The sequence below is a fragment of the Dromaius novaehollandiae genome, chromosome 6 (assembly GCF_036370855.1).
Source record: "Dromaius novaehollandiae isolate bDroNov1 chromosome 6, bDroNov1.hap1, whole genome shotgun sequence".
NCBI lineage: Eukaryota > Metazoa > Chordata > Aves > Casuariiformes > Dromaiidae > Dromaius > Dromaius novaehollandiae.
In genome coordinates this window covers 23,921,047-23,947,313 of record NC_088103.1, presented here as the reverse complement: position 1 = coordinate 23,947,313, position 26,267 = coordinate 23,921,047, and the positions used below count along the sequence as shown (strand labels likewise).

The 26,267-nt window shown below is 41.4% G+C and overlaps 1 protein-coding gene across 3 annotated transcripts in view; it reads left to right on the top strand.

Annotated features, from left to right (window-relative positions):
- The first annotated feature begins 529 nt into the window (after window positions 1-529).
- Window positions 530-26,267, top strand: part of ZSWIM8 (zinc finger SWIM-type containing 8) — a 64,218-nt gene continuing 38,480 nt past the window's right edge. For all 3 annotated transcript variants that reach the window (XM_064513865.1, XM_064513864.1, XM_026094917.2), the window contains exon 1: window positions 530-1,593. In XM_064513865.1, coding sequence (XP_064369935.1) covers window positions 1,416-1,593 — 178 coding nt within the window. In that variant the 5' untranslated portion in view covers window positions 530-1,415. The remainder of the gene's footprint in view (window positions 1,594-26,267) is intronic.

Genomic DNA, 26,267 nt, shown 5'->3' with positions numbered 1-26,267 from the left:
GGGTCTAGCCCTGCGTTCAGCACGAAGGGAGCGCTTCTCCCGCCGTCGGCGGTGTGTGCAGACAGAACAGCTCAGCCACTGCCTTCCGACGCGCAGGAAGAATCTGGGCCATTTCCGCGTGGCCCCAGCGGCTCTGTGAGACTGCTGGAGGGGAGGAAAGAAAAATGTGTTATTAAACTGACTCTCCTGCACCAGCCGGTGCTGCTGCTGTCGCTGCCCCTCCCCACCCAGCTAGGCCGCAGGGGAGGGCTGCAGCCGCCGCCGCCCCGCTGCCCGGCCCTGGGGCAGGACGCACGTCCCTCCCGCAGCCTCTGCCGGCGGCCCGGGCCCGGGACGCGGCGGGACTACACGTCCCGGCATGCAACGCGCGGCTGCAGGCCCCGGCATGCCCCGCGGCGCGGAGCTTGTCCCTGGCGGCCAGCCGGCGCTCGCCCATCCCGGCATGCCAGGCGCGTCTCCCCTCCTCCCCCCCCCCCCACGGAGGGGGGAGGTGCGCGGCGGCGCGCGGCTCGCTGGGAGGTGCAGTCCACGGCGGCCGTTGGGCGGCGGAAGCCGGAAGCGGCGCGGACGGAAGCGGGTCTCAGCTGGCGGGGAGGGGGAGCGCAGGTGAAGCTGGGAGGCGCAGAGCCATCTTAGTGCCCGCGCCGGGCAGGGGCGCCGCCGCCGCGCCGGGACAGCGAGCCGCCACCGGGCCGGGCACGGGGGCGTCCGCGCGCGGGCGCCGCGGGCCATGGGCACCTAGAGCCGCGGGGTCCCAGCTGCCAGGGGAGAGGCGGCGGCCGCCCCCCGTCTGCGCCTGCCGGCGGCCGGAGCCGCCCCCTCCCCCCGCCGCCCCCTCGTCCCCCATGGAGCCGGAGCCGCGGCCCGCGGCCCCCCGGCGCCGCTGAGGAGCCGCCGCCGCAGCCCGGCGGTGCGGGCGGTGCGCGGGCTCGCCGCGCCGGGGCCGTTTGTGCGAGCTCCCCCGCCGCTCCCTGCTGGCGGGGCCACCCGGCGGCGCCTGGCACCGGCGTGAGCGGCGGGGACCGGCCGCCGTGCCCCGGCGCCGCCTCGCCCCGCGCGGGCTGCGCTGGAAGCCCGGGCGCTCGCGGCGGACACGCACCTGCCTCGGCTGGGAGCGGCGCCCCACGGACTGAGCGAGCCCCGGCGCTCCGGCACGCTTGGTGGACATAAGCGTTTTTTTTAAAGAACTTTTTAAATAACTTCTGGGATTTTTACACACTTCCCTTGTTTTCGTGTTGGTTTCCTGCTTCTCCCACTTCAGACAGCAACTGCGTTGTTTTTCCTGGCGTTGTAGTGCAGGGATGCGAATGGAGCTGGAATTTTAAGTGTTACAGGAGTCCTCAAGTCCATCCACCTGTTACAGTGAGCAGTTCTGGTTTTTGGATTTTTTTTCCCCTCCTTGTCTGTTGGATGTGATGGAACTCATGTTTGCAGAGTGGGAGGACGGGGAGAGGTTTTCATTTGAAGACTCTGATCGCTTTGAAGAAGACTCTCTTTGTTCTTTCATCTCTGAGGCAGAGAGCCTTTGCCAAAACTGGAGAGGATGGAGGAAGCAATCAGCTGGACCCAACTCTCCCACTGTCAAAATGAAAGGTGAGGTCACCTAGTTCTTGCTGTGTAGGACGGTTCGGGGGCCGGGGGTCGGTGGGTGTAGAGATTTACAGAGGACAAGTCAAAGGTGCACACAGAAGTCAGATGCACTGAGAAGATAATTGTTAAATAAAGGTGGAGACTGAGAAATGTACCAGAGAATTTAATAAAAAGTTGTGTTTTGGAGAAGTTGTCCTCTGCACGTTTTCTGTAGTATTGTAGTGCTTCCTGTCTGAGTATGTTTTCTGAGCTTGTTGTTGAAAATCTGAAAACAATTTTCTATAAAGAAGCTGTAAACTTGGGAACAATTATACATAGGTTCCCAGTTGCATTGGTTGAATTACAGCAAGGTTGCACAGAGGTTTTTACAACTACTGTAGTACTACTCATGGAGAGGCACGCAAGCCTCGTTTGTATAGAGCAGTCTATTTTCCTTGTTTGTTTCTTTACATTTCTATTTTTTTCTCTTAAAATAATGAACTTTCTCTTGAAGTAGTAGAGCAAGGAGGCCTTAAGAAGTGACCAAGCTACAGTGTGTCTGCTCCCTAAGAGTTGTTTTATTTCCTTTTTCCTGACAGTCATTTCTTTCTGATAGCAGACAGAAAATCATACAGTACTAGCTATTCAGAAGCTATTTATATCTATTATATGGCTGCTAAATCTTTTTTCTTTGTTCTTTTAATTTAAGTGCAATTTCTCTTTTGTCCCAATGCATCTTGACCCTAGAATTCAGGTGGAGTTTACACTGTGCAGACCTAGGCATATAGTTAGCAGAAATGACACAAGCCCTTTTCCCTGCTGCTTATATCTCCTTTCTTTTCTTTCAGTCCAGTGTCTGTACTTTTCCTGTTACTGCTGACCTTCATGACCATCAGCTGCTGTGTTAATATCTTCCTATCTGGAACTACAAAACCTCATTCTCTTCTGAATGTTGCCTTATAAGAACAGACAATGCAATTTATAATGAATTGTGCTGAAATCTGACAGTGTTATGATATAGACAGATACTCATTTGTCACTAGATTAGGACCAGAAAGTACTTTTGCATTAACCATTGGCTTTCCAGAACAGATTAAATTTTTAATTATTAACAAATTTGAGAGCTGGTTGTAGTCCAGGATATATAACCTCCTGTATCTCGGGCTAGTCACTACTAGAGTGAGGATAGGATGAAAATTTTAAAAAAACAAAAAAAAAGAAGGAGAGAGAGGAAAGCGCTGAATAAATGTCCAAGTTAGATGGCTGTTTTAATATCCTGCTGCCAGAACACATTGGTTTTAGTATGGAACATTCTAATGGTGTAAAGAAGGTGAACAGTGTTGATACTGTGCATTTTAAAGCTATGAATCCTGAGATGCAGAAAGAAGGATTGGGTGCAGGGCAGGCATATAAACGATGTGTTTTGCTTTAGGTTTCGTTGCATACACTAACTCCCTGGAAGGGAGCTGAAGTATTAAAAACACTGCTGTGGAAAGGAGACATCACTAGTTCAGCAGAGGTGTTTGAAACTGGTATGCGCGAGATCTGCAGGTCACGTTCATGTTTGAAAAGGTGGTTGTGTTCAACTTGATGCTTTTTGCTGATCGTTCTTCATTGGTTTAGTGTATGATTATATGTTTTGCTGGGTCCTGCTCTAGTTCCTTTAGCTTTCTTGACTAGATTGAAAGCAAGCAGTGATTGCTCTCTCTACTGTCATCCACTTGTTGCATTAACAGAAAAATCACTTCAGTAGATTGTGCATATTCATAATCTTTGTTGTCTTTCACACCATATTAAGGTGCGGTTGTTCCAGGTTCTGCAAACTTGCATAGGCAGGGTTGTGTTTTTGTACTTGGTTCACATTTTTTACGTATTATTTGCAGAGAGACCTAAGTCCTTTATATGAAAGTGTTTATTTTAGAAAACGAAGCAGACATTCCAAAAGGATATTGTCGTCTGCTTTACAGGCATTTGCTGGTGATTCTCAGGCTCTGGTCAGGGTTATTTTGAGAAGTGTGTGAGCAGGGATTCACTTCCTAAATAATTATTTATCCAGTATACAAAGTTATGTATGATATTATCAGCATGGAACACTTACAGGTGTTTTAATATACACAGCCTGTTGCCAGTGTGTCTGGCCTGACTAGGGGTCTTTCATCTTCTGGGATAGCTTTGGATTTCAGAACACCTGTACTGATTTAACTATTTTCAACACCTGTAGGTGACAGTGTCTTTGTAGTTAGAAAAACAGTTGTTAATAACTTGCTAGGTGGTCAGTTGTAAGGAGTCTTCTAAACTGTGATAATTCTAAATTCAGCTTGTGTGTTTTTATTTCCACAGTTTTACTGTTTTGCGGTGGTCTGTGGTGTGGTTGTAGTGGTGTAGTTGCCTGTGCAAGCCAAAAATTGGGTTAGGCACTGGTTTCTTCAATTTTGAACACTAAAGGAAAACAAAAGGAAGTATGTTCTCTTAGCCTTTTCCTCCAGTTTGGCACTCAGCCCGTGCTTTGATTTGGGATCAGTCAGACAAGTTATGTAATAAAAAGGATTTCTAGCTTTTTCATTTGTTTTGAATTTGTCCTTGACAGCGTCCAGTTCTTCATTAATTAGTTCAAAGAGAATTGTCAGAAGTGTTGTTGGCTTGGGATTCCTCCTTCTTAATGAAAAATAAAAATAAAAAACAAGACAGAAACAAGAAAACCGCACCACTACTACTGGATTTCTTACTTTTCACAACTTTTTATTTTCTTCATGGTTAATTTTTAATATTATGGTTGTGTTTGATGCAAATTTAAATATAAGGCTTGGGGTAGCTTGTTGCAAATAAAGATAGGATTCCCTACTGAGCGTAACTGAAAAATTGAGTTATTCACTTGCCTGTCAATCACCCCATCAACTTGATAGAAAGATGATGATAGGTGGAGAAAAATGTCTAAGCTTCTCTAATATGATCCTTGGAACTGATTTATTTATAAAATCAAGTATCCTGCGTAGTTGTATCAGAAACCTAGAATTGTAATTGTTTGGTTTTTTTTTGCTGATTTAATTTTCGCTACCTGAACTTGTGATAAAGTCCTTATAGAACTCCTTCTAGAAGGGAGTTTTCTCTTTAGATGTAGGATCAATAATGTTAAGGAGGAATGCATTGTGTCCACTGTATGGATGCTCTTAGCTTTTGAGTTGGCTCTCAATCTCCACTGATTCATTTGTACTGAAATCCACAAGGAAACTTTAGCACGTACATCAGCTTAAATGATGCCTTTAAGAAAAGCAGTCCTTTCCAATGTATTTAATAGTTTTGAACCTTTATTTTAGAAATACCTTGTTTTCAATTTAGACAGCCTTGATCGCTTGCTTTTCCCCTTTGGTTTTTCTTCATTTTGAATGACATAATGCTTATAACTGATACTTGGCCATTGCCTATATACATCATTGATTAGAAGCTTTCAAATGTACTAGCTGAAAATAAGGAACAGGCAGATAGTGAATTCATCACTGAAGTTACATGAATAGATGTTTTGAAGAACAATGTCTTTACAGTGTTTTTAGAACCAGTCAGTCCCCCAGATTGTTTTGTGGCTCCTACTCACCTTCTTCTGTATCAAATTACATTCCACCAATTTATTACTCTTCTACCGATGACTGCACCTGTTTGCCTTTTCTCCAGTTTTCTGTGCATTTTTTGTTTCCCAGAAACCATTATGAGAGCCATTATGGTCCTCTGACTTCCTTTTTCACTTTATAAAATATTTGCATTTTGCATTGGCAGTTGAAAAAAGTCTGGTGTTTCTGCAAAGGTTTTGTTGTCAATTATCTTCATGTAAGGATTTTTGTGACAGAGGTCTTAAAGTCAGAGTAAACATTCAAGTGCATTCATCCTCCCTCCAACACCACTATGGCTTTGTTTCTTCATGAAAGTTCTGAAACTTTTCCCCACCCTTAGTCCCTTCTATTTTACAATTTCTCAAGAGCAAATATTTATGAAAAACTTCAGAGGTTGCCATAAATAACTGTTAAGTAGTGTGTTCACATTTTTTTCTACTCAGTTTCTATTTATTCATTCACACCGACTTCTACTGGAAGCATGCTGATGAGTCGTGTTAAAGCTATTTTCAATAGGTAGCTAGTGAAAAAGCTTGTTCTCTCTCCCTCCCCCATCCACCCACCCCAACTGTAAGCTTGAACCATTGCAAAGTGTGTGGCAAAACCCCTCAAACTAAACTAAGAATTGCAGGCAGTGATCTAGAAAACATTCTCATTATCCAGATACAAATGGGTTATGGTAGCCTTTAGCTGAAAATTGTATGTTGTAAGATACAGTTCTGTAAGGTGGTAATGTGAAGTGCAAAGCTTCTTCCAAAAATTTGAGACACAGCACCTCAAAAAAATACAAGCTATGGAGATGGAGTATTTGGCATAGAATAGTTAAAGCCTGAGGCGAGGATATGATCAGTTTAGAGAGAAAACCTGATCGAAGTCTGAACAGTATCTACAGTGGTAAAGTGACAGTGACTGTTTTTCATTAATTAATAAGGACAAAGAATAAACAGCTTGAAGAGCAAAGCTTCTTCCTCGGGATTGCCAGTAACTGCTTAATATATTAAAATCAACTCTAGCGCAAAAAATAATTGCAGAAAGACAGCAGCAGAAATGCATAGTCTTTCAAATTTATACTCTAGTCTTCAGACTCTTGTTCTTCTCAGAGAAGAATGTTGGTGTCATCCAAAGTATCCTCTCTTTGAGCCTGATGAAGCTGAAAATGAAGGCGTTTTGTTACTGACAATTACTGTGTATTATAAGGCTAGAATTGATTTTTTCTTTCCTACTTTATTTGTGTCTCTGGTATTGAGAGAGATTATGTAATCAACGTATACTTTTGGGAGCTACTGATGTAATGCATCTTTTTTAGTGTAATACAACACATGGCAAATCTGCATTAGCTCAAATATAATTGTAATTGTTATAGTATATCCAAATTCACTAATAACATTAAAAACCCCAAAACAATAACTGTTGAGCATAAGTCATGTATAGCTGCTTAATAACTTTCTTTACAGAAGCAATAGAATTAAGAAGCTAAATGCAAGTGAGAAGATATTATATATGCTTATGAAATGAGCAGAGATGAGGTGTCCAAAGAGAAATGGTCTTTGTGGTAATGTGAAAGAGAAAGCTCAACTGGTAGCAGGAAATAAATGTCTTTACATTTTCTTGCCCTAGTAAAGGGATTTCAGCTATTTTTGTACTATAACCCAGTGTATATTATAATAGTGGTTGGTGATGCTGTTGGCCCTCTATATAGCAACAACAGAAGTTCAAGTCGAGGAGTGACTTACTGGAGTATCAGTGTTGTAATACAAGGTACAAAGGGGTGTTGTAGGTTCATTGGAGCTGAAGATACTGCAGACAAACTCTAGAGGTGGTCATTTATCAAGACTGGCATAATTAAATGCATTGCTTCAGAGATGGAATGGAGATTTCAGAAGATGTCTAAAAGTTTCCCCTAAACAAAAGGTTGCTTTACATTGTGGTGATAAGTCTATCCTTTTGATGAATGGGGAGATGAACGGCTCTCACATTTGTCTCATCATTTGCTTTCTACTGTGCCTTTTTGAGATAGTTGAATGTGCGTATTCCTTTCTCCAAGAGTGGGTTTGGAAGAGACCACATAAAGAAGTTATCAAGAAGAGTTTTTCTTTTTTTTTCTTTTTTCTACTGAGATTTTAAAGGACCAATTCAATTTTAATTCTAATGTTGTCTTCCAGCCTCTTGCTTCTCTTCCTCCACCAGAAGTCTTGCACGTTCTTTCTGTTTCTTAACGTCTTATCTTTTTACTGGGAGGGCTTCCTGGATTCCCTGGATTTTTCTTTTTGTGTTTGTTTTCTCCTTCCTTTCACCTTCAGGAGATCCTCGTGTTGCTGAATGATCAGAGATCGCAGATGCTGTATGTGAATCTCGGGCTTACTGGGGCTGTAGGGGTTGTCCTTCTCTGTGGTGTGCTCAGCTCTAGCGAAACAAGGATAAGGGTCCAGGTTTCATCCTAGGCTCTGAGTTGTGCTCTTCCTTTGTTTCCTATCTCTTTTTTATCCTCTTTTTTTTTCTCTGACCTGCTGTTAATTGCTAAAAACTGGGTTTTATTTTTATCTATTTGTTTTTTGACCTGTAGATAGTTAGTTCTGTCCTGAGGTAAAAAACAAAGTGAAGATAAGACACCTCAGTTTTTCTCTGAAGCCGAACTTCAGGTGTGAAGTGTGTGGTTATCTGGGCAAATGTGATTCTGTAATGAAACACCAATATCTTTTGTTCAATGAGTATTTTACCTCAGGATAACTCAGGTTAAAACAGAGTCTTTTCTTTTAATGCTAAAAAATGCTTTTATTGCTTATGTCGCTTCTTTGAATGCTAAAAGCAAAAGTTATTTTCTTTGTTAATCTGTTTGAATTCATATATAATTTGTGCTCTAAACAGGAAGAGCAACAAGAGACTGATTTTGTATACCTTACACCACTACGGAGAGTCTTGTGTCTGGAGCTATGTCTCCAATGCAAGCCTGGGGTCACGCGTCGAAATAGCAGTGAGAAATAAAACCGAAAAAAACTTGCTGCTGCTTCTGGAGTGTTGCTGATAAAAGGCAAAAGCAAAAGAGACAAGAGCTTATTTATTTATTTATTTATTTGATAAATTCTAGAAAACGTAGGAGAAGATGTAATTCCTTCCCTGACAAAAACCCTGGAAGATTTTTAAATTAGGGCTTGGTTAGCCTTGAAGTGCGTCTTCATCACCAGGCAAATTACTCTGTGTCAGAATCTGCATTTTCTGGCTCTGCTTTTGAAGAGTTGAGGTCCTATAACACGAGTGAAGCTTTCTGACTCATCGCTTGACCATTAGAGATTTTTAGGCAAGTTGTTCAGGTCCAAAATGTGATTGAAAGTGTCAAGAACCCAAACAGGCTTGTTCAATATGTGGAGATGGCCTAGTAGCCTCATAAACTGAATTGAGCTATTACCAGTTTCATGTGTACCTTGCTCTGGATTTGTGCTGCCTCTAGTCTAAATGTAGCAGTGTGATCTGTATGCTTGAAGAGCCATCAGTTAAATGCAATTTAATATGCAAGTTTAAAACTTTGGAATTCCAGTTTGAGGAAGAGCAGCAGAGCTATAGCATAACTCAGGTACAGAAAAATAGCACCTTTCATGCAGTGTATGTTTATTGCAGCTTTAGTGAGAAAAGAACTGCAGGCACAAAGTGAACTGATTAGACTTATCAAAATGTATTTTCTAATGTAATATACAGAAAGTAAAATTTTTTCTTCATACTAGTCCTGGAAATAAAACTCAGATGTTGATTTGTGACTAGTATCCCCTCTTCCCCTTTTTTTTTCCCCCTTTCTCTGAAGTGGTACCTGCTCAAATCAGTGTCTTATTTTGTAATGCTGGGATAACTATGGTGAAATTGGAAGGAAATGTGTATGTATTATTGGTACTACTCTTATGGATAGGAGAGCAGTTCCTTATCCATGTCAAGTTCTTGATAGTCCGTGGCTGCTGAGTAATACCATTTTTACTAGTATGCCGAGGAAAGGATGAAACAGTGAATGAAATGTTGAGAGCAAGGAATACGAAACCCAGAAATAAGGAGTAAAAGAAAGAGAGAAGAGAGAATTGAGTGGCAAGGGTCATAGGGTATTCTTAAAAAACAAGCAAATAAACAAAAAAAGCTCTCCTCTCTGCTCCTCCCTGCTCTCCCCCTAAAGAAAAGTATACCTTTGGGGGAACCGAAATGGACACCAGTGATTTGGCCAAGATCTCTCAGGCCGGTTATTAAATCAGGAACCGAAACCATCTCCTCTTAAGTGTCCGTTGTCCCAGTTATTATGCATTACTTTGTTCCAGAGGAAGAAAGGAATGGACAGCTTCAGAAGATGTTTTACATACTTTAGTGAACTCTTGGAGTAAATGTTTGGCTATTTAGAATATTCATAATTAATTTTGATATAATACTTCTTGTTTTCATATCTCTAAGTAACATACCCAAAAAGTCAAAAACAATTTATTCCTTAGTTCTTAAAGTGTAGGAATGTCTCTAAGATGTCATTGGTTGGTTTAGACTGACAACTCATTTCTCTCACCTATCTAATTTTAAGTCTAAAATCCAGTAATGAGAGTGTCATGGCTAGAAGTAAATTTTTCAACTTTATTTTAATGTGTTTTATCTGTATTGCTCTCTCTTCCCTCCCTTCTCCTCCTTTGATTCCCTACTGTACCTCCAAAAGTAAAATTCAAAACACATACATCAACTAGCTGAAGTATTAGGCCTAGATTTTTTTTTAAGATTAAAATGTAATGATACATAATATACAAAATATTTAGAATGTTACTTGTAATGTTAAAAATCCATGTCACACCTTTCTAAGTTACGTCCTCCGAGGTTGTGTAGCCTTGGCAATAACTAGGTTTAGCAGCCAGAAGGTTCTCATTCTGCTTATAACCTGTGTGGGTTTGGATACCTCCTTTCTTCTTTGTTTCTTTATCTGCAGAACAGCAATAACATTCTGGCAAGGCTGTGGATGTTGTGCCTCTTAATAGTTGTGCAGCATCTTTAACAGAAAATCCTGAAACTGTTGTCTTATCTGACCTCATTTTTTGACGGTGCGTTAAATGTTGTTGGCAAGGCTGACGAAAGCTCTGCTGTTTTCGTTATGCTTAATTCATCTCTATTTGCCTCCATACAGCTGGAAACTTAATATTTTTGAAATGAATGAAACAAAGGAACTCTGTCAGGCCGTGATACACCTGTTGCTTAAAATCACCTGAAACTGCAGAAATTGAAAAAAGTGATGCTGCAAAAAGCAGTTTTAATAAAATGTTGTTGCTATTATGCATCATTATTAGTGTTTCTAGATTGCTCCAACAAAAAGTGAAAAATGTTAGTATTTAACAGTATAAATTAGGAGATGGTCAAACATGCTTAATGTGCATATATTCAGTTGTCAAATCTGTGTGCTGATTTTTCTGTATTTGTATGAAACTGTACTGGTGTGTGGTCAGCACTGAAAAATTTCTGAAGTTAAGACATTCTCTTTCCCCAGGAGAGAGGAAACCTGAAAAGGGTGCAGGGATAGTGCCTTTAAACAAATTCTTAGCATCCCTCGTTCAGCTGTAAGTAGGGAACCTGTGTGTTATTTCTTGATGTCTCAATGTCTTTTATATCTTTCTTTTGTCCACTGGGTTTAGTTCTGTGGCTGTGAGGTATATAGTAGAGCTTTCAAGCTTCTTTTTGATACAGGATAAGGATCGGTATATACAAGAAAGGGAAAGGATAAATGGATAAGATGGGGGGGTGGGTGCGGGTCTGTCCTCAGAAGACAGCCTGTCCCTCCCGGGGAGATAAGTTGGATGCTGCAGTGCAGAAAAGGGGAGAGGAGACTGGAGAGAATGAAAAGGAGGGAGGTCAGAGACCAAAAACGATGTAGAGAAAGATGGCCACTTCTCTTAAAAAAAATATAGATCAATGGTGTGATAAAAGAAATCTTACCCAGAATCTGTCTGTAAGTAATGAGAATCTTTATGGGAAGGCATCCAGCTGTGCTTTTTCCTTGCGAGTCGAGACACTTATGAGGTGACTTGATAAAACAGTGGTCTGGTAAGCACGTGGGTTGCCAATTCTGTCTTCTACTTCTGTTTACAGAGGTAAAATATTTAAATAGACAGTGATCGTTCTTTGCCATTCAAAAATACTGGTAAAGATTAATAATTTACTGGTGGAGCTCTGAGAAGAAAATACCAGTTTTCAAAATCAAAATTAGTATGGTTCTTTGGGGCTTTTGTGTTTGTTTTTTTCTCTCTCCAGATAAACTACTGGAAAAAGTTAATTTCAGCTTTTCTATTCATTAGGCCTAAGATCTGTAAAGATGCTGCTTTGAGCACGTCTCCCCAGCCAGAGCTGAAGAGTGGGAAAAGTGAGGCAGCCTTAAAGTGAATGTGGCCAAGTTACCATCTTTTTTTTTTTTTAAAGATATATTTATAAAAACAATGCCTACGTGTAGCTAAACTATTATTACTGGCATCTTGTCAATGTATGTGACAGAACCAGATTCCTCCTTGAAGTACAGAAAAGTTTGCTGAACCTGTGAATGTGAAGTGGTGCGTGTGACCTTATGGACTGTGTCCGTGTCTTGTTTCTCGTGCTTGTAGGACTTCAGTTTTTCCTGTTTTCAGTATATGTTCACATTTGCCTGACTTTGTGTATTAACAAATTATGATTCTCAAGAACTTACTCTTTAATCTTTTTTTCTTTATTAAAAACACTGTACTGGAATTCTTAATTTGTAAATTTGCATCTGTCTCATCCTCTAGAGAGCATGCACAAACTTGAATTCTCATTAGTTCATGTTAGAGGCTAATCAGATAGCTTGATGATGGCTTCAATGCTTAAGCTCCATGCTTTTATGAAGCACTGATTGCTAATGAATAAAACTATTGGTAGCAATTTGACTTGGAAACTTCATGGTAGTCTTGCTGGTGAGTTAAAAGGTAACCAACAGCTGTAACAATGAAGTGACAACACCTGAGAGTCTAGTACCTTTGTAAAGTCTATAAAAGACATCCTTTAATAATTCTCTGGAGTCATTTACAGTTCCTGCTGCATATTACATGTGATTCCATTTGCTACCTCATATTTAGGTCAGTAAATGCTGAGATGGGAGAAAAAGGGAAATGCAGCTGTAAATTTGTTTAGCAGAGCTAGCTAGAGGGGCCAGGTGAAAATGTTTGTAACTTACACCTGCACCTAACTTTCATGCTTGGCTTGAAGGGAAGGTGATCTTACACAGGTGAGTTAATTGTATATGACCTGGACTGCCTCTGGAAAATTTCATTGACTAATTATTTTATTTAAAGCAAATATTTGCAGAGTGCTGGAGGTGTTTTCAGAGGATGGTTGACTTTGCCTCATTCTTGTGCTGTTGGAGAGGTCTTATGCATCTGACTGAGAGACTCATGCAATGGAGTGTATTGAATCAATGCCTCACAGTTTTTGAGGGCTTTTTTGTTGTTATTTTTGTGCACTGAAAATGATAATGTGCTTGTAATTAGTTCCTTCTCTGTAAATGTTCAGTAGCTGCTTGCTTGTTACGTGTATTCCTCAGTGCTCCCTTTCGGGACTTGCACACAGCATCTCCTCCCTTTGTTCCCTCCACAGGGGAGGAGGGGGAAATGGCAGGGAAATGTATTTCTTATTAGGGTAGGAACTTCCTCCAACCACAGGATCCTGAGAAATGATCAGATGCTCTTAGCATGAGGAAACGTGCTTGTTGGGGTGGGGGAGAGCCCGTGGCGGGCCGAGGGCTGCTGGCTTGGGAAGCCCGCGCGGGCTGTCGGGGGCTGCTGCGCTGCACCTCTGAGCTGTGGGGCAGAGCCTGGAGCTGAGGGACATCACTGAGTGGGTTTGTAACCTCCCAGAAAGCACTAGACCTGGCGCTGGATTTGGGAAGACACTTAACAAAACTAGACATTAAAATGGTGAGTTTTTTTCCAAAGCATATAGGTATCTAACCTCTTTTGACTCCTGTCTGTGAAACAGATTTTTCTACCTCCAACGATTTCCTGCTGGTCATATTAACAGACAATATCTTATTTTGCTTGCTGACAGATGTTTAATTTTGTGAGTTTTTGTCCCTTGAGGTGGGAATGCCTTTTTACAACTATCAGATCCTTGATTATTCTTTTCAGACAATGGCTTTCCCATATGGCCCAGTAGAATTGGCTTGATCTCATTCTGATATGCTCAGTAATGCAGTACCTCAGTGTTTGCCCGTGCATTTGTTTGCAGGACAAGTGATACTGCACTGGGATTTAGAGAAGCTGGTTTAAAGGTTAATTTTGCTTGTAATTCTTAAGGATGGATACTGGTGGTAGAGCGCAGGACAGTAAATAGTTGCATGGTGTTTTGTAAGGATTCTTTTCAGCATTTGAACATACCAGTATTTCTTGATAGATGCTCAGCTGTGATGCAGCCTGACTCTTTTGATTTATGTTTATGTTCTGTCTCCTGTGTTTAGAAAAAATATCTGGTTCCTGATGGTCTTTGTAACATAGTTTTTGTCATCAGGTACAGCAGAATGTTTTGAATTCTAAGGCTTTAAAATACCTTGCATGGGGCAAGAGTGGGAATAACTGGTGGCACCGAGCCTTCCTATAAATCGGCAGGAGCTGTTTGACCTCTGTGCTCTGAATACACAATCCAGGTTATGCGGTATGTTCTCTGCATGGAGTGAAAGCGAGAGGAGTAACAGCGCAGGAAGAATGACTAGCCTGAAGCTGTTCTGCTTCATCAGCTGTAGAGTTATTCTGAATGCAAGCTGCCCAATTTGTCATGAAACCTTGGCCAGCGCTGGCATGAATACAGTGTTTTGTAGCACTGTCTGTCTTGCTTTACAAAAATCTGCTGTTCGTTTTAGGATTTCTAACAGCTGTGGGTTGCTTGCCCCGGCTGCTCTTTTTTTTTTTTTTTTTTTTTTTTTAATGAATTTGTTTTTTAGGGAGGGAAATGGAAGGGTGAGATTGGATTAAGAATTTTCTTGCCTGAATTTCCAGAGGAGCTTGTCAAGCTGTGAGTGCTGCATTGGCTGCCTAATGTTCGTATTACAGTTTTGGATCTCAATCACATTAGAGTGGGTGAGAGTTGAGAAAAGAGCTTATCAAAACTTTGCTCTTGAGATTTGGAGCTTATGAGGAAACAAAGAGATCTCATCTGGCTTGCCTGTATCATTCATAAGACGTCAACATAATATGAAATACTCCAGTTTCATCAGCACAGCCCTCTGCAAAAGACTTTCGCAGTTACTGGATGGGAGAAGCAATGGAGTTATATGGAAAGCACACCTTTCCTTTCTGATCTGTATTTGACTTGTGTTTGGAGAAATTCTGACACTTCCTCAGAGCAGATGCTTTCTGTAGTTTACTACACATATTTCGTTTGTGTTTGCAACAAAATCTTAGGCAGAACTTGTGTACGTGACATCATTACACTAGAGTCTTAGGAATTTGAGTTTAGTGATGGAGCAATGTGTAGGTGTTTCTGTCCTGGAGTTCAGAGAACATGGATTTTGGTTTCATCTTTATTTCCCCCTTGGTTATTAAATGTAACATTTAGCTTTCCACCCTTGGCTTGTCCTGAAGTTCTAAAGACTTGATTCAAGTGCTCTTTCTAGAGATCTAGTTTCTAATACACCAATAGTGTTGTAACTATGATGCTTTAAGGACACAAGGCAAGGAAGGAAATCTCTTCTTCAACCAGGAGACCTTTGAAGTGCAGAAAAAGTTTTCAGATGTGCAAGCCCTTGTTCGGTTTACTAATTGCAAGAGGAGCCTCAAAGGATGATTACACAGCGAGTTATCTGTTTTGTGATTAGAGTTTACGTGGGCATATCGAAACTCTTTAGCTGTACTCACCGGTGGTGAAAGGAGGAATAAACAACAGGAGTGACTGTTTTTCTTATTAACATCTCATGCTGCACTGAAGAGAGGATTCCTTGAATTTTTTTTTTTTTTTTTTTTTTGTCTCTCAAAGTGTTCTTGCTGACACAGGGAAATTGGAAATGAAGTTGTGAGGGGTAAAAGCAAACAACTGCTCCAAAAAGTGTAGTGAGAAGTGTGCCTCCATCTTCAAGTACATTGGAGCTTCTTGTCTTGAAAGATGTTTCTTCCTTCATTTTCTAAAAAGTGCAGTAGCAGAAAGCATCAGCCTTTTTCTTCTGACTCAGGTCTGTTTGGTAGTCCTAAGTGCCCTGGATACATTCCCTGGTAATGCTAGTACTATATTACTCAGTTAACTTGTTGTAATTTTTCCATATTGATTAGAGTGTAACAAGGGTAACAGCAGCCCCTCTGGCTGCTTTTGCAGTAGGATTGTGGCAGACACTCATATTTTGTGGGTTGAAAGAATGTTTGAGAATCATTTTTTGGAAGTTCCAAAACAAACTTGTTTTGGGGATATCTGACAAGGTGATCTTTTGATGGCTGGTCTGGCAGTTAGATGACGCTAAGCTTGCTGTCCGTGCCTTTCAGGTGCTCGCCCTGTGTGGCACAGGGTTAAGAGCTCTGATTCTCAGGGAAGAATGTAATTTGAAAAGAGTACAGGAAGAAAAAGGAACCATTTTCTCACATATCTGTCTAAAATATCAGTGGTAATAGATGCTACTCGTGTTACAGTGTGATTTGCGGGCTAATATATGAACCCCCACTGATCATCAGTGGTTTGCTTCCTCTTTTCAACATTTAGCCTTAAAGGAGGTGCAGTGGGAGGTTTTGCTGCTGGTGACATGGGAACAGGAAGAAATGAAGAGTTCTTATAGGGAAACTTGGGACATGGCTGTGAGACTTTTGGCATGTTCCTACTGATTTAAACTCAGTGCGTTTAGGACTCTTGGACCTTGCACATAGGTCATGCATCTTCTGAGTTTTAATTCTGATCAGGTATTGGGGTAGGATTATTAAGCTTAACCAGCTTTCTTTTCAGAGGAACTTTTTATGCCTCCTGAAGTCTTTTGGATGAGTTATTGGAAGTTGGCATGGTACTTGAACACTCTACCATTTAAAAGATGTAACTTAAAGAATAATAGTATCTAGATAAAATACTTTTTAATTCAGTCTAATATTGAAAAAGTGGCCAATAAGACTCCACTTTGAGTAGGAGTTGAGCTCAGTATGTGGGATCCTTCTGCTGTTTGTTGCTTGGCGGCTTTAACAAAAGTTGTTTTGGGATGCAGTCTCTATGCTTGATCTCAGCATGAAGGTGATGCTGTTTTTCAAAAGGGCGGCGAAGTTAGGTCAGCGTTTTTATATGTTTTTTTTAAAAGCTCTGTCCACCTAAAGAGAGTGGATGTAAAGAACCATCATGAAATGGGTTTGTCGGAAGTGTATTTTTTAAATAACTCAGAGGACCAGAGGAATGGGAACTGCAAGACTGGACAGGTTTGAACTTAGAAAAGCAGCCATCCACCCAAATCCACAATGTGATAGTTTTTAGTATTTTAGGTTGCAAATCTTCCAGAACTTGTGTGCAAAATAGAAAATTAATGTTATTCTTTGATGTTTTGATGCATGTTAAGGTTTGCCTTATGGAAAAAAGCTTATTTTTGCTTTCTCAAGTGTCTTAGTCTTGGAGGTAGAAGTCATGGTGTCAGGATATGTTTATACATTTAGCTAAATGATCTACTTATCTGCATTTGAAGGGAAATATAAATACGGCAACAAAAGGATAGCTTGAGCCATCAAATATTTTGGCTGTATGTGAGTGCTGTTTTTGATGCAGTGTTAGGCAATTTTCAGAAACCGAATTAAGCTTAGATTTGACTCTGTGCTATGGCTTTTGCCATACCTGGCAGAGACTTTGGGGATGAATTGGGCACCTTCTTCTGATAAAATTAGTCTTTTTTGCATTGGATAAAGCAATAAATAAACATTCTTAAAATCTGATTGTGATGGTTTAATGGAATTTGTGTAGTTATAGGTGCTGCAGTTTGTCAACTAACAGTGAGGTTTCCACTTCTGGACCATGATCTGCACATCCGGGATTTGTATTTTTAACAGTTGTTGGCTATGAGTCTCATCTCTCTTATCCACTACATACTAGTGAAAAAGTTTTGTTGCTTATTCCTCTTCTCAACTCTTCTGTACATAAAAATGTCATTGTGTGGCTTAGGACTGAAGTAGGCCCACCCAAATTCTTCTTTTCCCTTTCAAAGTGGTCTTATATACCTGTGTGTTTCCTGCTCCACCTCATTCTTCTCAGTATAATTTCACTGCTGCAGGATGGTTATGGAAACCAGACAGAGCTGTATAACTCCAGGTGGGGAAAGAAGAGGTGTGAGAGTCCTAACACAGCTCCCATTACAATTTGAATACCGTTAGTAGCCTTGCGGGGGTGGTGGTAGGGGAAGAGGAGGAGGACGAAAACTGCAAATGAGAAGCAGACCTGTTCCTAAACTTAAAAAATGTATTTCACTGATAGCTTTTCTTCCTGAAAGTTGTGCGCTATTTACAGGCACTCATAAAGCCTGTGTGAAGGTTTAACAGGTGAATTACATGGACAGAAAAACACAACCTAGTAACATTGACATTCTCTTTCATATGTTTTATCTTGTGGGCAAATTAATGTACTAGTGATTCAGACCGGATCCTTATTTGCCCTCTGGGGCCTTTTGCTTGTATGGTGATCACTTAGTTTTCTCTAGGGCTATGTTTTCAGTAAAAAAAAAAATAATAATAATTTTTTTCCTTTTTTCCACAGTGAGAAAAAGCATCCTGCTGTACAGCCCTAGCGGAGAATACATAAGTAGTTTTTTTTTCTGTGGCAGACTTTGCCTGATATACCTGATGGTTACATTACAGTGCCTTGTCTCTGCTATTTTTCTAGATCGGGTTAGCTGCACTTGCTAGCCGGTTCCGAGTATGTGCATATTTTAAAAATACAAAAACACTTTTCAAAGAGAACAAAACTGAATAAGCTCTCAGGTCAGAAAGCCCCTTCCAGCCATCTTTTCCGAACAAGCTTAACAAACTGTCCCTCTGCAGCGGTGTTCGTAGCATCCTTTCTCCGTCTCCTGCGCCCTCTTCCTGTGTTCTCTGACCTCCTTCTCCTTTTCCATCCCAGCATCTGGACAACTTGTATAGATGTATTTCGCCAAGGAGTTTCTGCTAGAATCTACTGCTCTGCATTTGTTATTGCAGCTGGCTTCGTTAACGCTGAGGTGCTTTGCAGAGCGCTGCTTTGGAGTGGGTAGACTCCGGGAAACAAACTGCTGAAACCTTATTTTGACTTGGAAGAGAAACTACTCCACTGAGTAGTTTAGGAACCAGGAACAAGTATCTTCACCTCTGTTTCCTTAGTCTCTAAAATGAAAATAAGCCCGTACATTTTAGCAATACTGTGGTTTGCTGGGGTTTTTTTGTTTGTTTGTTTGCCTTTCCTACAAAGAGCTTTGTGACCCCCTCCCCCCCGCCCATGCTGGAGGGTCTGGAATTCTCCATCCGCAAGAGGGGAGTGCTCGCTGAAGGGGAGCGGGAGTCAGTACTCAAACATTACACTGTATCTTCAGCTTTTGGTTCTGTATGCAGTCAAGCTAGGCCTGGATTTGTTTTGTTTGAGGCAAGTGCTTCTTGTGTGCATTTAACTGTCAGGGTCAACATGCTGAATTCAGTTTGGGAGTCTGAATTTTTCCCTTTGTGGAGTGACTGTAGCATAGCTTCATCACTCCTCAGCTTGCTAGTCTGGGTTTCTTTGCTTGTATTGCATTTGGAGCAAGAAATTCGTTCTTTGTGCCTATTCCGTGCTTGGCATCTGTACTGAGCTGTTATAAGAGAATCAATTAGTTGCGACTGTGCGGGAGTGGTCTGTGGTGTGTATGCCTGTCCGTTATGAACTATGCTGGGACCGGCCGTATGGCTCAAAAAGATCATCTGCAACCCAGAGTGCAATGATATTTTGGAGGGAAATAAGTCCCTATTTGTAAGAACCAAAGGCAAACCTGGAAAAGTGCATCTTGAGTCAGATTTCCCCTTTGTATCCGGCACGCTTTATTAGATAGTCCACTCTAAGCCTATATCAATCAAATCTCTCTTTTACTATATGGTTTAGCTTATAGCTGCTCCAGTGGCTCACCTGTGAGCCTTTGCAACGAAAGTTTCTCGTGCTGCTCAATTTAGATTAAACCCTTTTATTCCAAACCCCTTTCCCTGCAACTTTGGTGCATTTTTTCATGGGTGTTTCAAGATAACTCTTTTACTGTTTTAGGTGCTTGTCTGTTCTCTCTCTCTTCTGTATGTTTAAAGTTATGTTAGCTATTTCAGTTGCTTCTTGTATGTTAAGGTTCCTAGTTTCTCTTTTGTAGCTTGGTGGTCGTGGTTCAGCACTTCATGTGCTCTGAGTGAAGCTCACTGGGGCAGAATAAGGTGGCTGCAATACCTCTTTGACCTTGACCAAGAGCTCTGCCTCTTTGAAAATACAGCTGTTCTGTTTGTGCCTGTATCATGAAGCTTGCATTTGATTGTGCTTAGTGGGATTTACTCTCAAGATCATAATGCCATGACTACTCAAGGACGCTCTTAATATTCCACCATCTATATATGTATCCTGCAGTGGTGTGTGCATTGCGGATGCGTTGTATTTTTTATCACGTGATCTGAAGTTTGAGAGTTGTACGGGACAGATAGTAAGCTTCCTTTCTCACAAATTTATGCTCGAAAACCACAAACCAGCAACCCGACAGAAATGTACTCTTCCTGCTCACGTAGGCTGGATATATGTTAGTTCAGCACTTCTGAAGATCTTCCCCTTCTGATCACTTTGTAGGTCTGGGATCTGCCTGGGCAAAATGCTAACGTGACAGGAACTGGCTGATGGTGGTGTGTCCGTGACCCGGTGAATCAGTTCGGCTCCTAATTGAGTGCCACCTCTTTGAAAAGGCAACTAAAGTTAATTGGCTTTGTGGAAGGAGCTTGTGTTGAGAAGTGCTTTTGAAGGAAGAGAAAATACTTTATTTTCAGGCATTTGCAGCGCACTTTTGTTACACACTTTGTGTTTTATTCTCAGTTGAGAGGTGGATGTTTTTATTTAAAAAAAAATGTGACTTGCTTGTCATAGGATGTTAATTACACAGAATAATGGAAGGGGCAAACAGAGGAGTATAAATAATGGCCTGAATACCCTGGTTCTATTTTATTTGAAATTTAAAGTTAACTTTTGATTAAAGAACTTGGGTTTCATTTAGCAGTGTTCATCTTGGGAAACTGGTTCTTTAAGAGCATTCAAAGCATCCATCTCAGAGCAGTTCAGAGTTCAAGACAAAGGCAGAGTTTTCTGATAATTGTTGCAGGGCTTGAGGCTTAAAACATTGCATTGGCATGTACTTAAAGACATCACTGAGATGTCAGCATTTTTAGAAAAGAAAAAAGAAAGGCAGAGCAAGAAGTAAAGCCAATAGCAGAATTTTGGAAGGAAATGGGCAAAAAATGGAAAGCAATAAGAGACGGACCAATTCTGAAGAGATTTAATTTGGGTATGTTATTGTCAAATGTAAGGCTTGCTCCTCTGTCCTGCGTACAACAGTTCTGAGCACTTTTTGGTTTCAAGGGGTACTAAAGAGAGGATGTCATTGATTTGTCACTGATAGGCATTTGTCACTGGTAGGCATTTAATGAAAATAAATTGAGCAGAGATATCTAAATTGCATTCTACAGTCACAGATTTATTTTTCTGCATGGCAAATCCTGTAAATAGAAAAGTAATATTTACCATTTTAAAGATAAGATTTGCAAAACAGGTTTTATCAGGTTTTATGCCCCCCCCTTCTTCTGCTGCCTCCCCTTTCACTGGTCAGCACTGCATTTGGCTTGTTTCCTGTTGGCTTTTCTGTTCTTACTTCTCATTTTGGCTGTTGTTACCAAAAGTGCTTCACTCCAGTTCCCCCGTGTCCTTGTTCTAGGTGTAGTTGTGTTACTTTGCTCCGCTCTGTTATGGTTTGGACTGAGGCCAATGGTAGAGGTGGGGGGAAATGCGAGATGGGGCTAGGGGTAGCTATAAAAGCTGTAGAGTCATCTCTCAGAAGTTAGTGCAGTTTAAATGTCTTATGACATGGATTACTTGTTCTACTAAAAAATGCCATCCTATTTCTCTTAGGGTACATATAACAAAACCAAGGAGTCCTGCCTTTGCACTGTGTTGTCTCGCACTGTGAGATTTGTTCACTTGCATTTGTATTTATTTACTTGTATGTATAGTTTATTTTTAGGGATATGTGTCAACCAAAAGTAACCCAATGGAAATAATGTAATTAGATAACAAGTGCACTCTGTGCTTGGCCTAGTTGGGTTTGTTTCAGTTCCGTTTAATAACTCTTTTGTATTCTCATGGCTCCTTTTTTGCTGATTATTCAAGCAGTTTCTTCTCTGTATATTTGTCTAATATGCAAGCTCTATTATTGTACTGAAGAAATAATAGCTTAGTTTGAACGTGATCTGTTTTTATGAATAATTGTTGGCCTCAACATGTTATAGCCTACCCTGTATTAGGAAAGATTAAGTGATGTAGCTACACTTGCATACACACGTTATTAAGCCCTGCTGTCATAGAAGTTGCTGTCCCTGGTGAAAATACATGTCTGTGTGCATAGCTTGCATCAGCTGAGGTTTGTGTGTGCTTGTTTTTTCCCTGCAAGAATAGTTCTCTATGCTAAAGTTTTAGCTATTACAAAAGTGTCATAAAAATCAAACCTGTAATTCACATGAAATGGTAGCAAAGAGGGTGAGATGGCCCTTATTTAAGCTGTGTTCCACGTGAGAGTAAACAGATGAGACCTGATTTACCTGGAATGGTTTAGGTCTGCTTGATCCTACCTCTTGGGTGTGGGGTGGATAGATGAGATGATCTCAGAAATTCCCTTCCAGCTCTGATTTTGGGGTTTTTGCTAGTCATTTAACCTGTAAGTCACAATTGCTTGAAGTTACTTACACTTTTTCTCTGACTTCATTCTTTCAAAACTTGAAACATTTCCTTAGTTCTCTTTGGGTCATCTCATCTAGTTCCCAAGAGGAGGCAGTGACCCTTGCTAGTTTTGCTCCACAATTTAAAATTATCTTCTCTGTCAGGTACATCTATCTTGCAGACTTGTCAATTTTTTATTACATCTTTGATTTCATTCCTGGATTTTTTTTTTTAATACTAAGATTGCAGTCTTCCTTGCTGTCCTTATCTTCGTTGCATTCTGCATAGAAGCTGTAATGCTTTTCCCCTTTTTCTTTGTTAGCAGACTTTCGATTTTTGTATTTGCTGAAAATATGTTTGTGTAGTACTTGAGCCCTCATTTTTGTCTGTTTTTTTTGGATAATGCCTTTTGATACAAGCAGGTATGAGTCCATCAACTGTGGCTAATATCTAGAGATAAACGTTGGGGATGGTTCTCTTTCTGTTTAGGACTCAGAGGAGAGTGTTCACAGTCTAATATATTAGGTGCTTAAACTCAGGCTGTCCAAGTTAGCCGACTCTAGGGAAGCCTGATGAGAGAATAACCTCAGCTGCCTCCTAGGAGCCCCTCCGAGCTGAGTGTCTCTCCCTTTGACTTCATAGGGGACTACTGCCTTGAAACCTAGAGAAGTTCAACTTTGTAACTTCAGTATTTACACTGTGTGGCAAGCTAGCTAGTGCGAATTACCTTACAGTATCACTGAAAAAATATTTTCTACTTTATAGTTACCTTCTACCATTTCTTTTCCATGGCTCTTTTTTCTTGCTGAAATTCAGCATTTTAAAGAGATTCATGACCTTATAAATAAGATTATTGCTTTTTAGATTATTTTTCCCCATCAGGTTTTACTGCTTTCAGCTTATTCTGAAAATGTCTTCGCTATCTGCTGTGAATGTCTGAACACGGCTTAAAGAGACAGCCGTGGCAGTCACCTGGCTGCTGTTACTGCCTCTCTTCTGAGCGTTACTGCTGGCACTGCTGGCGCTGTAGTTGATGGAGCAGTGGACGGGTTCAGTGTGAAATCAGCCTGTTACCTTTGTTCACCGTGTGTAAAAATCAAGCTGGCTGACTTGTCCTGGAGCAGATGCGGAGGGCTCGTGTTATCTGTTCCATTGACTCTCCCGTGAATAGCAGTCCTCACCTCACAAAGCACAGTATTTTTGTTTCTTTTTTTTTTCTAAGACGTACACAAGGCCATCCTGAGAAGAAAAGGGGCTTTCTTTAGTTGTTCTTTTTACTATTGATTTCTATGCCAGTGTTTGAGTTTCTTTTTCCTGGTTAGGTTTCTGAAAGATTAATGCTTACATGTATTTGGTTTCTGGTTTTATCCAAATCGTCTAATCTGCTTTGGCCTCATGATTTTTGTCCTCACTTACCTGTCTGCATGGTAAAAGATTTCTTCCCCATCCTTTCTCTACAGTGTTTATTCATTGTCACATTCAAGCATTATAGTTTGTTTCAGGATGCTCTGGTATTCTGTTTTTTCGTGCATGGTTTTAAGGTGCTGTTTCTTATCCTACTCTCTGACACCTTTTCGCACTTGTCTTTTTAACTTCATGTTGGCAAAGACGAGGAAAGCTCTCAAAGTAACATGACGCCACGTGAAGGGATGTCTTGTACTAGCCGGCTTCAGTGCCTTTCTGAAGGAGCAAATCCTAGAGACTTGGCAAATAGGGCCGGCTTGTGTATACTTGGGGTGGATCTCTTTGTCCCAGGGTCGTTGTCATCCGTGATTAATTTAGGACTGCAACGGCAAGGAGTTTTACAGCCATAGAGCTATACGGCTCTGAGCGAACAAAACGTCACTGATGTGACTTGTCCTTCCCAATAAAACTGCCATTTCTTCTCATAGCGTGAATTCTTGGTAGATTATGCAGAGAAGCTAAGGGTCTCTGGCTCAAGGAGATCCTGATAAATCATTTTGTCCCAGGGAGCCATGCTCATGTATCATACGGCTGCGTGAGGGAGGCACGGGTCTCTGGGGAGAAGGGGCAGCTGGAAGCCGCGTCCTGGCACAGCCAGGGCTGTTTATCCAGCCTGTTTCCTGCTGGGGTCTGAAAAGTGCTTGGGCACAGAGGATGGTGGGGGGTACACTGCGCACTGGGGAGACTGTTCTGATGGTGGTTACCCGCTTCAGACCTCCCTTTCTGCTCCGTGGGCAGGGAATGGACACGTGTGGCACAGGCAGTTAAGTAGCCTGCGGTGGCAGGACCTGGCTGCAGGGTTCCCTTCTGAGGTCAAGCGCTGCTGCCCTGTTCTGGCCCAAGAAGTCAGGGCATCCTGAATGAAGCTTGTTAGATCAGGGGCTACGAAGTTACTGTTTGACTCATCTGAAAGCAGGTAGGCTTCTTATGTGTAGCAGCACTGTCTCTTTCCCGCTTGGAAGACAGATGTTTTTAGGAGAGGTAATTTCAGTGATGCTTGTCGGAGTATTTCTCTGGAGTTAGTTTAGTTTAGCTTGAAAGAGAACAGCCACGTTGTGTAACACATTGGAGGGTGATTGCAGCGGTCGTACTGCTGCTCCTCTTATCACCTAGTAGCTGACTGTATGTGCGTCCTAGTCCATTGCAACTGTAAAGGAAAATATTGTTAAGGGTAAGGCATAATGACAGAGTAATAATCAGAATGCTTCTGCTCTTGCTGCTTTTCTGTCAATGCCATCTGTCTCTAGCATTTCTGGCCTTCATACCCAGCACCAAATCCTTGCTTTTACTATAGTATCGCTTTGGGGGATACTATTCCTGTGCAGTCCAGCTCTTTGGAGAATGTGCAGCGATACTGAAGTTTTTTTCTTTTTTTGTGCCTTTGTAAATGCAGGTTGTTGAGGTGTTGTTTCTTTCCTAGTATTGTGTAAGGAAAGACATGGGTAAAATGCCTGTGCACAAAAAGTGCCATTAAAAGTACAAAAAGTATTTTCCCTTTCATGGTTCAGTGCAATTTCAAGTATCAATGTGTCTCAACTTACACCTCCTATGGTACTTACTGCTACTGTGGTAACAACCGTGATACTTAAATTGAATGTCTTGCACTAGTAAAAATAGGGTTTTTTTTAGTGACTTGACAGAAGTTTTACACCTGTGCCAATTGTCAAGAGTGGGAATGGGAGTGACTTTTCCCCCAAGATCTTGTTTACCAGCTAGTTGAAGAGAAAGGGATGTTCCTTTTTCCACCAGTGTTTGTTGTAGAGTCTGCTGCTCTCACATTTGTGGTTGGGATTTTAGCTCTCTAAAGTAGAGGCTCCATCTTTAATGCAGGTTAGAATTCACTGGTGATGGAGAAATAATCCTGTGACACTGAAGGACTGACTCCATTAATTGCCTCTCTATTAGCAGGGAATGCTGCCTAGTGCGTCTAATTTCACTGTAATCAAACATGTGGATGTTTGAAAACTGTATGTTCTTTCCGTATTTATATAATCCTTCCGTTTGACAGCTCCGTTCGGGACTGGGGGAGATCTTGGCTGCTTTGCTGCGTGCATGTATTTTCAAAGCCCTCTGCCTTCCTATCTGGTTCCCAGCTGTTGGGGCTGGAGGGCGTCTCTAGGCAGAGGGTGAGAAAGCGCTTAGTGACATCAGGGCTTAAGTTTTCCTTTGATATGCTGCCTGGAGGCCGGTGGGGAGGGGAAGCTGAGGGCCAGATTGGTTTACATTCTGGCTTCCAGTGGTGTTTTAGAAGCTGGTTAGGGAGGTGAAGAGACATAACATCGAATATCTGAAACTGAAATAATTACGCTCTTGGCAGTAGGGATTGGAAGGCAAGGGGGACCAAGGCTGCTGTACTGATGGGTCAGGAAGTGATCTCAATGAAGCAGCGAGGTGCTTGCAGATAAGCCAAGTCTGGCATTTGGTTTTAGAGCGTAATCTAGTTCAGAGCAGAGTCCATTCTCTTCCTTGGCAGAAGCATAAAGTTCCTGTAGCCTGATGACAAGAAATCGTGATCTGCAGTTAAAAACACACAAAAAGTGGAGTTAGTTTAGTGGAAAGGTGGTAGTTAAATTTATTTGCGTAAAGCTCGTAGTGCGCTCTAAGGTCCTTAGTGGCTCAGTGCAGTCAGCATTGTATGAACATGTGAATTCCCAATTACTTCTGAAAAGAGCTTGCAATATAGATGTCATATGAAAGGTGGCTGTGAGAGGAATTAAACAGCAAACACTATTTTAAATGAAAGTCCTGTAAACT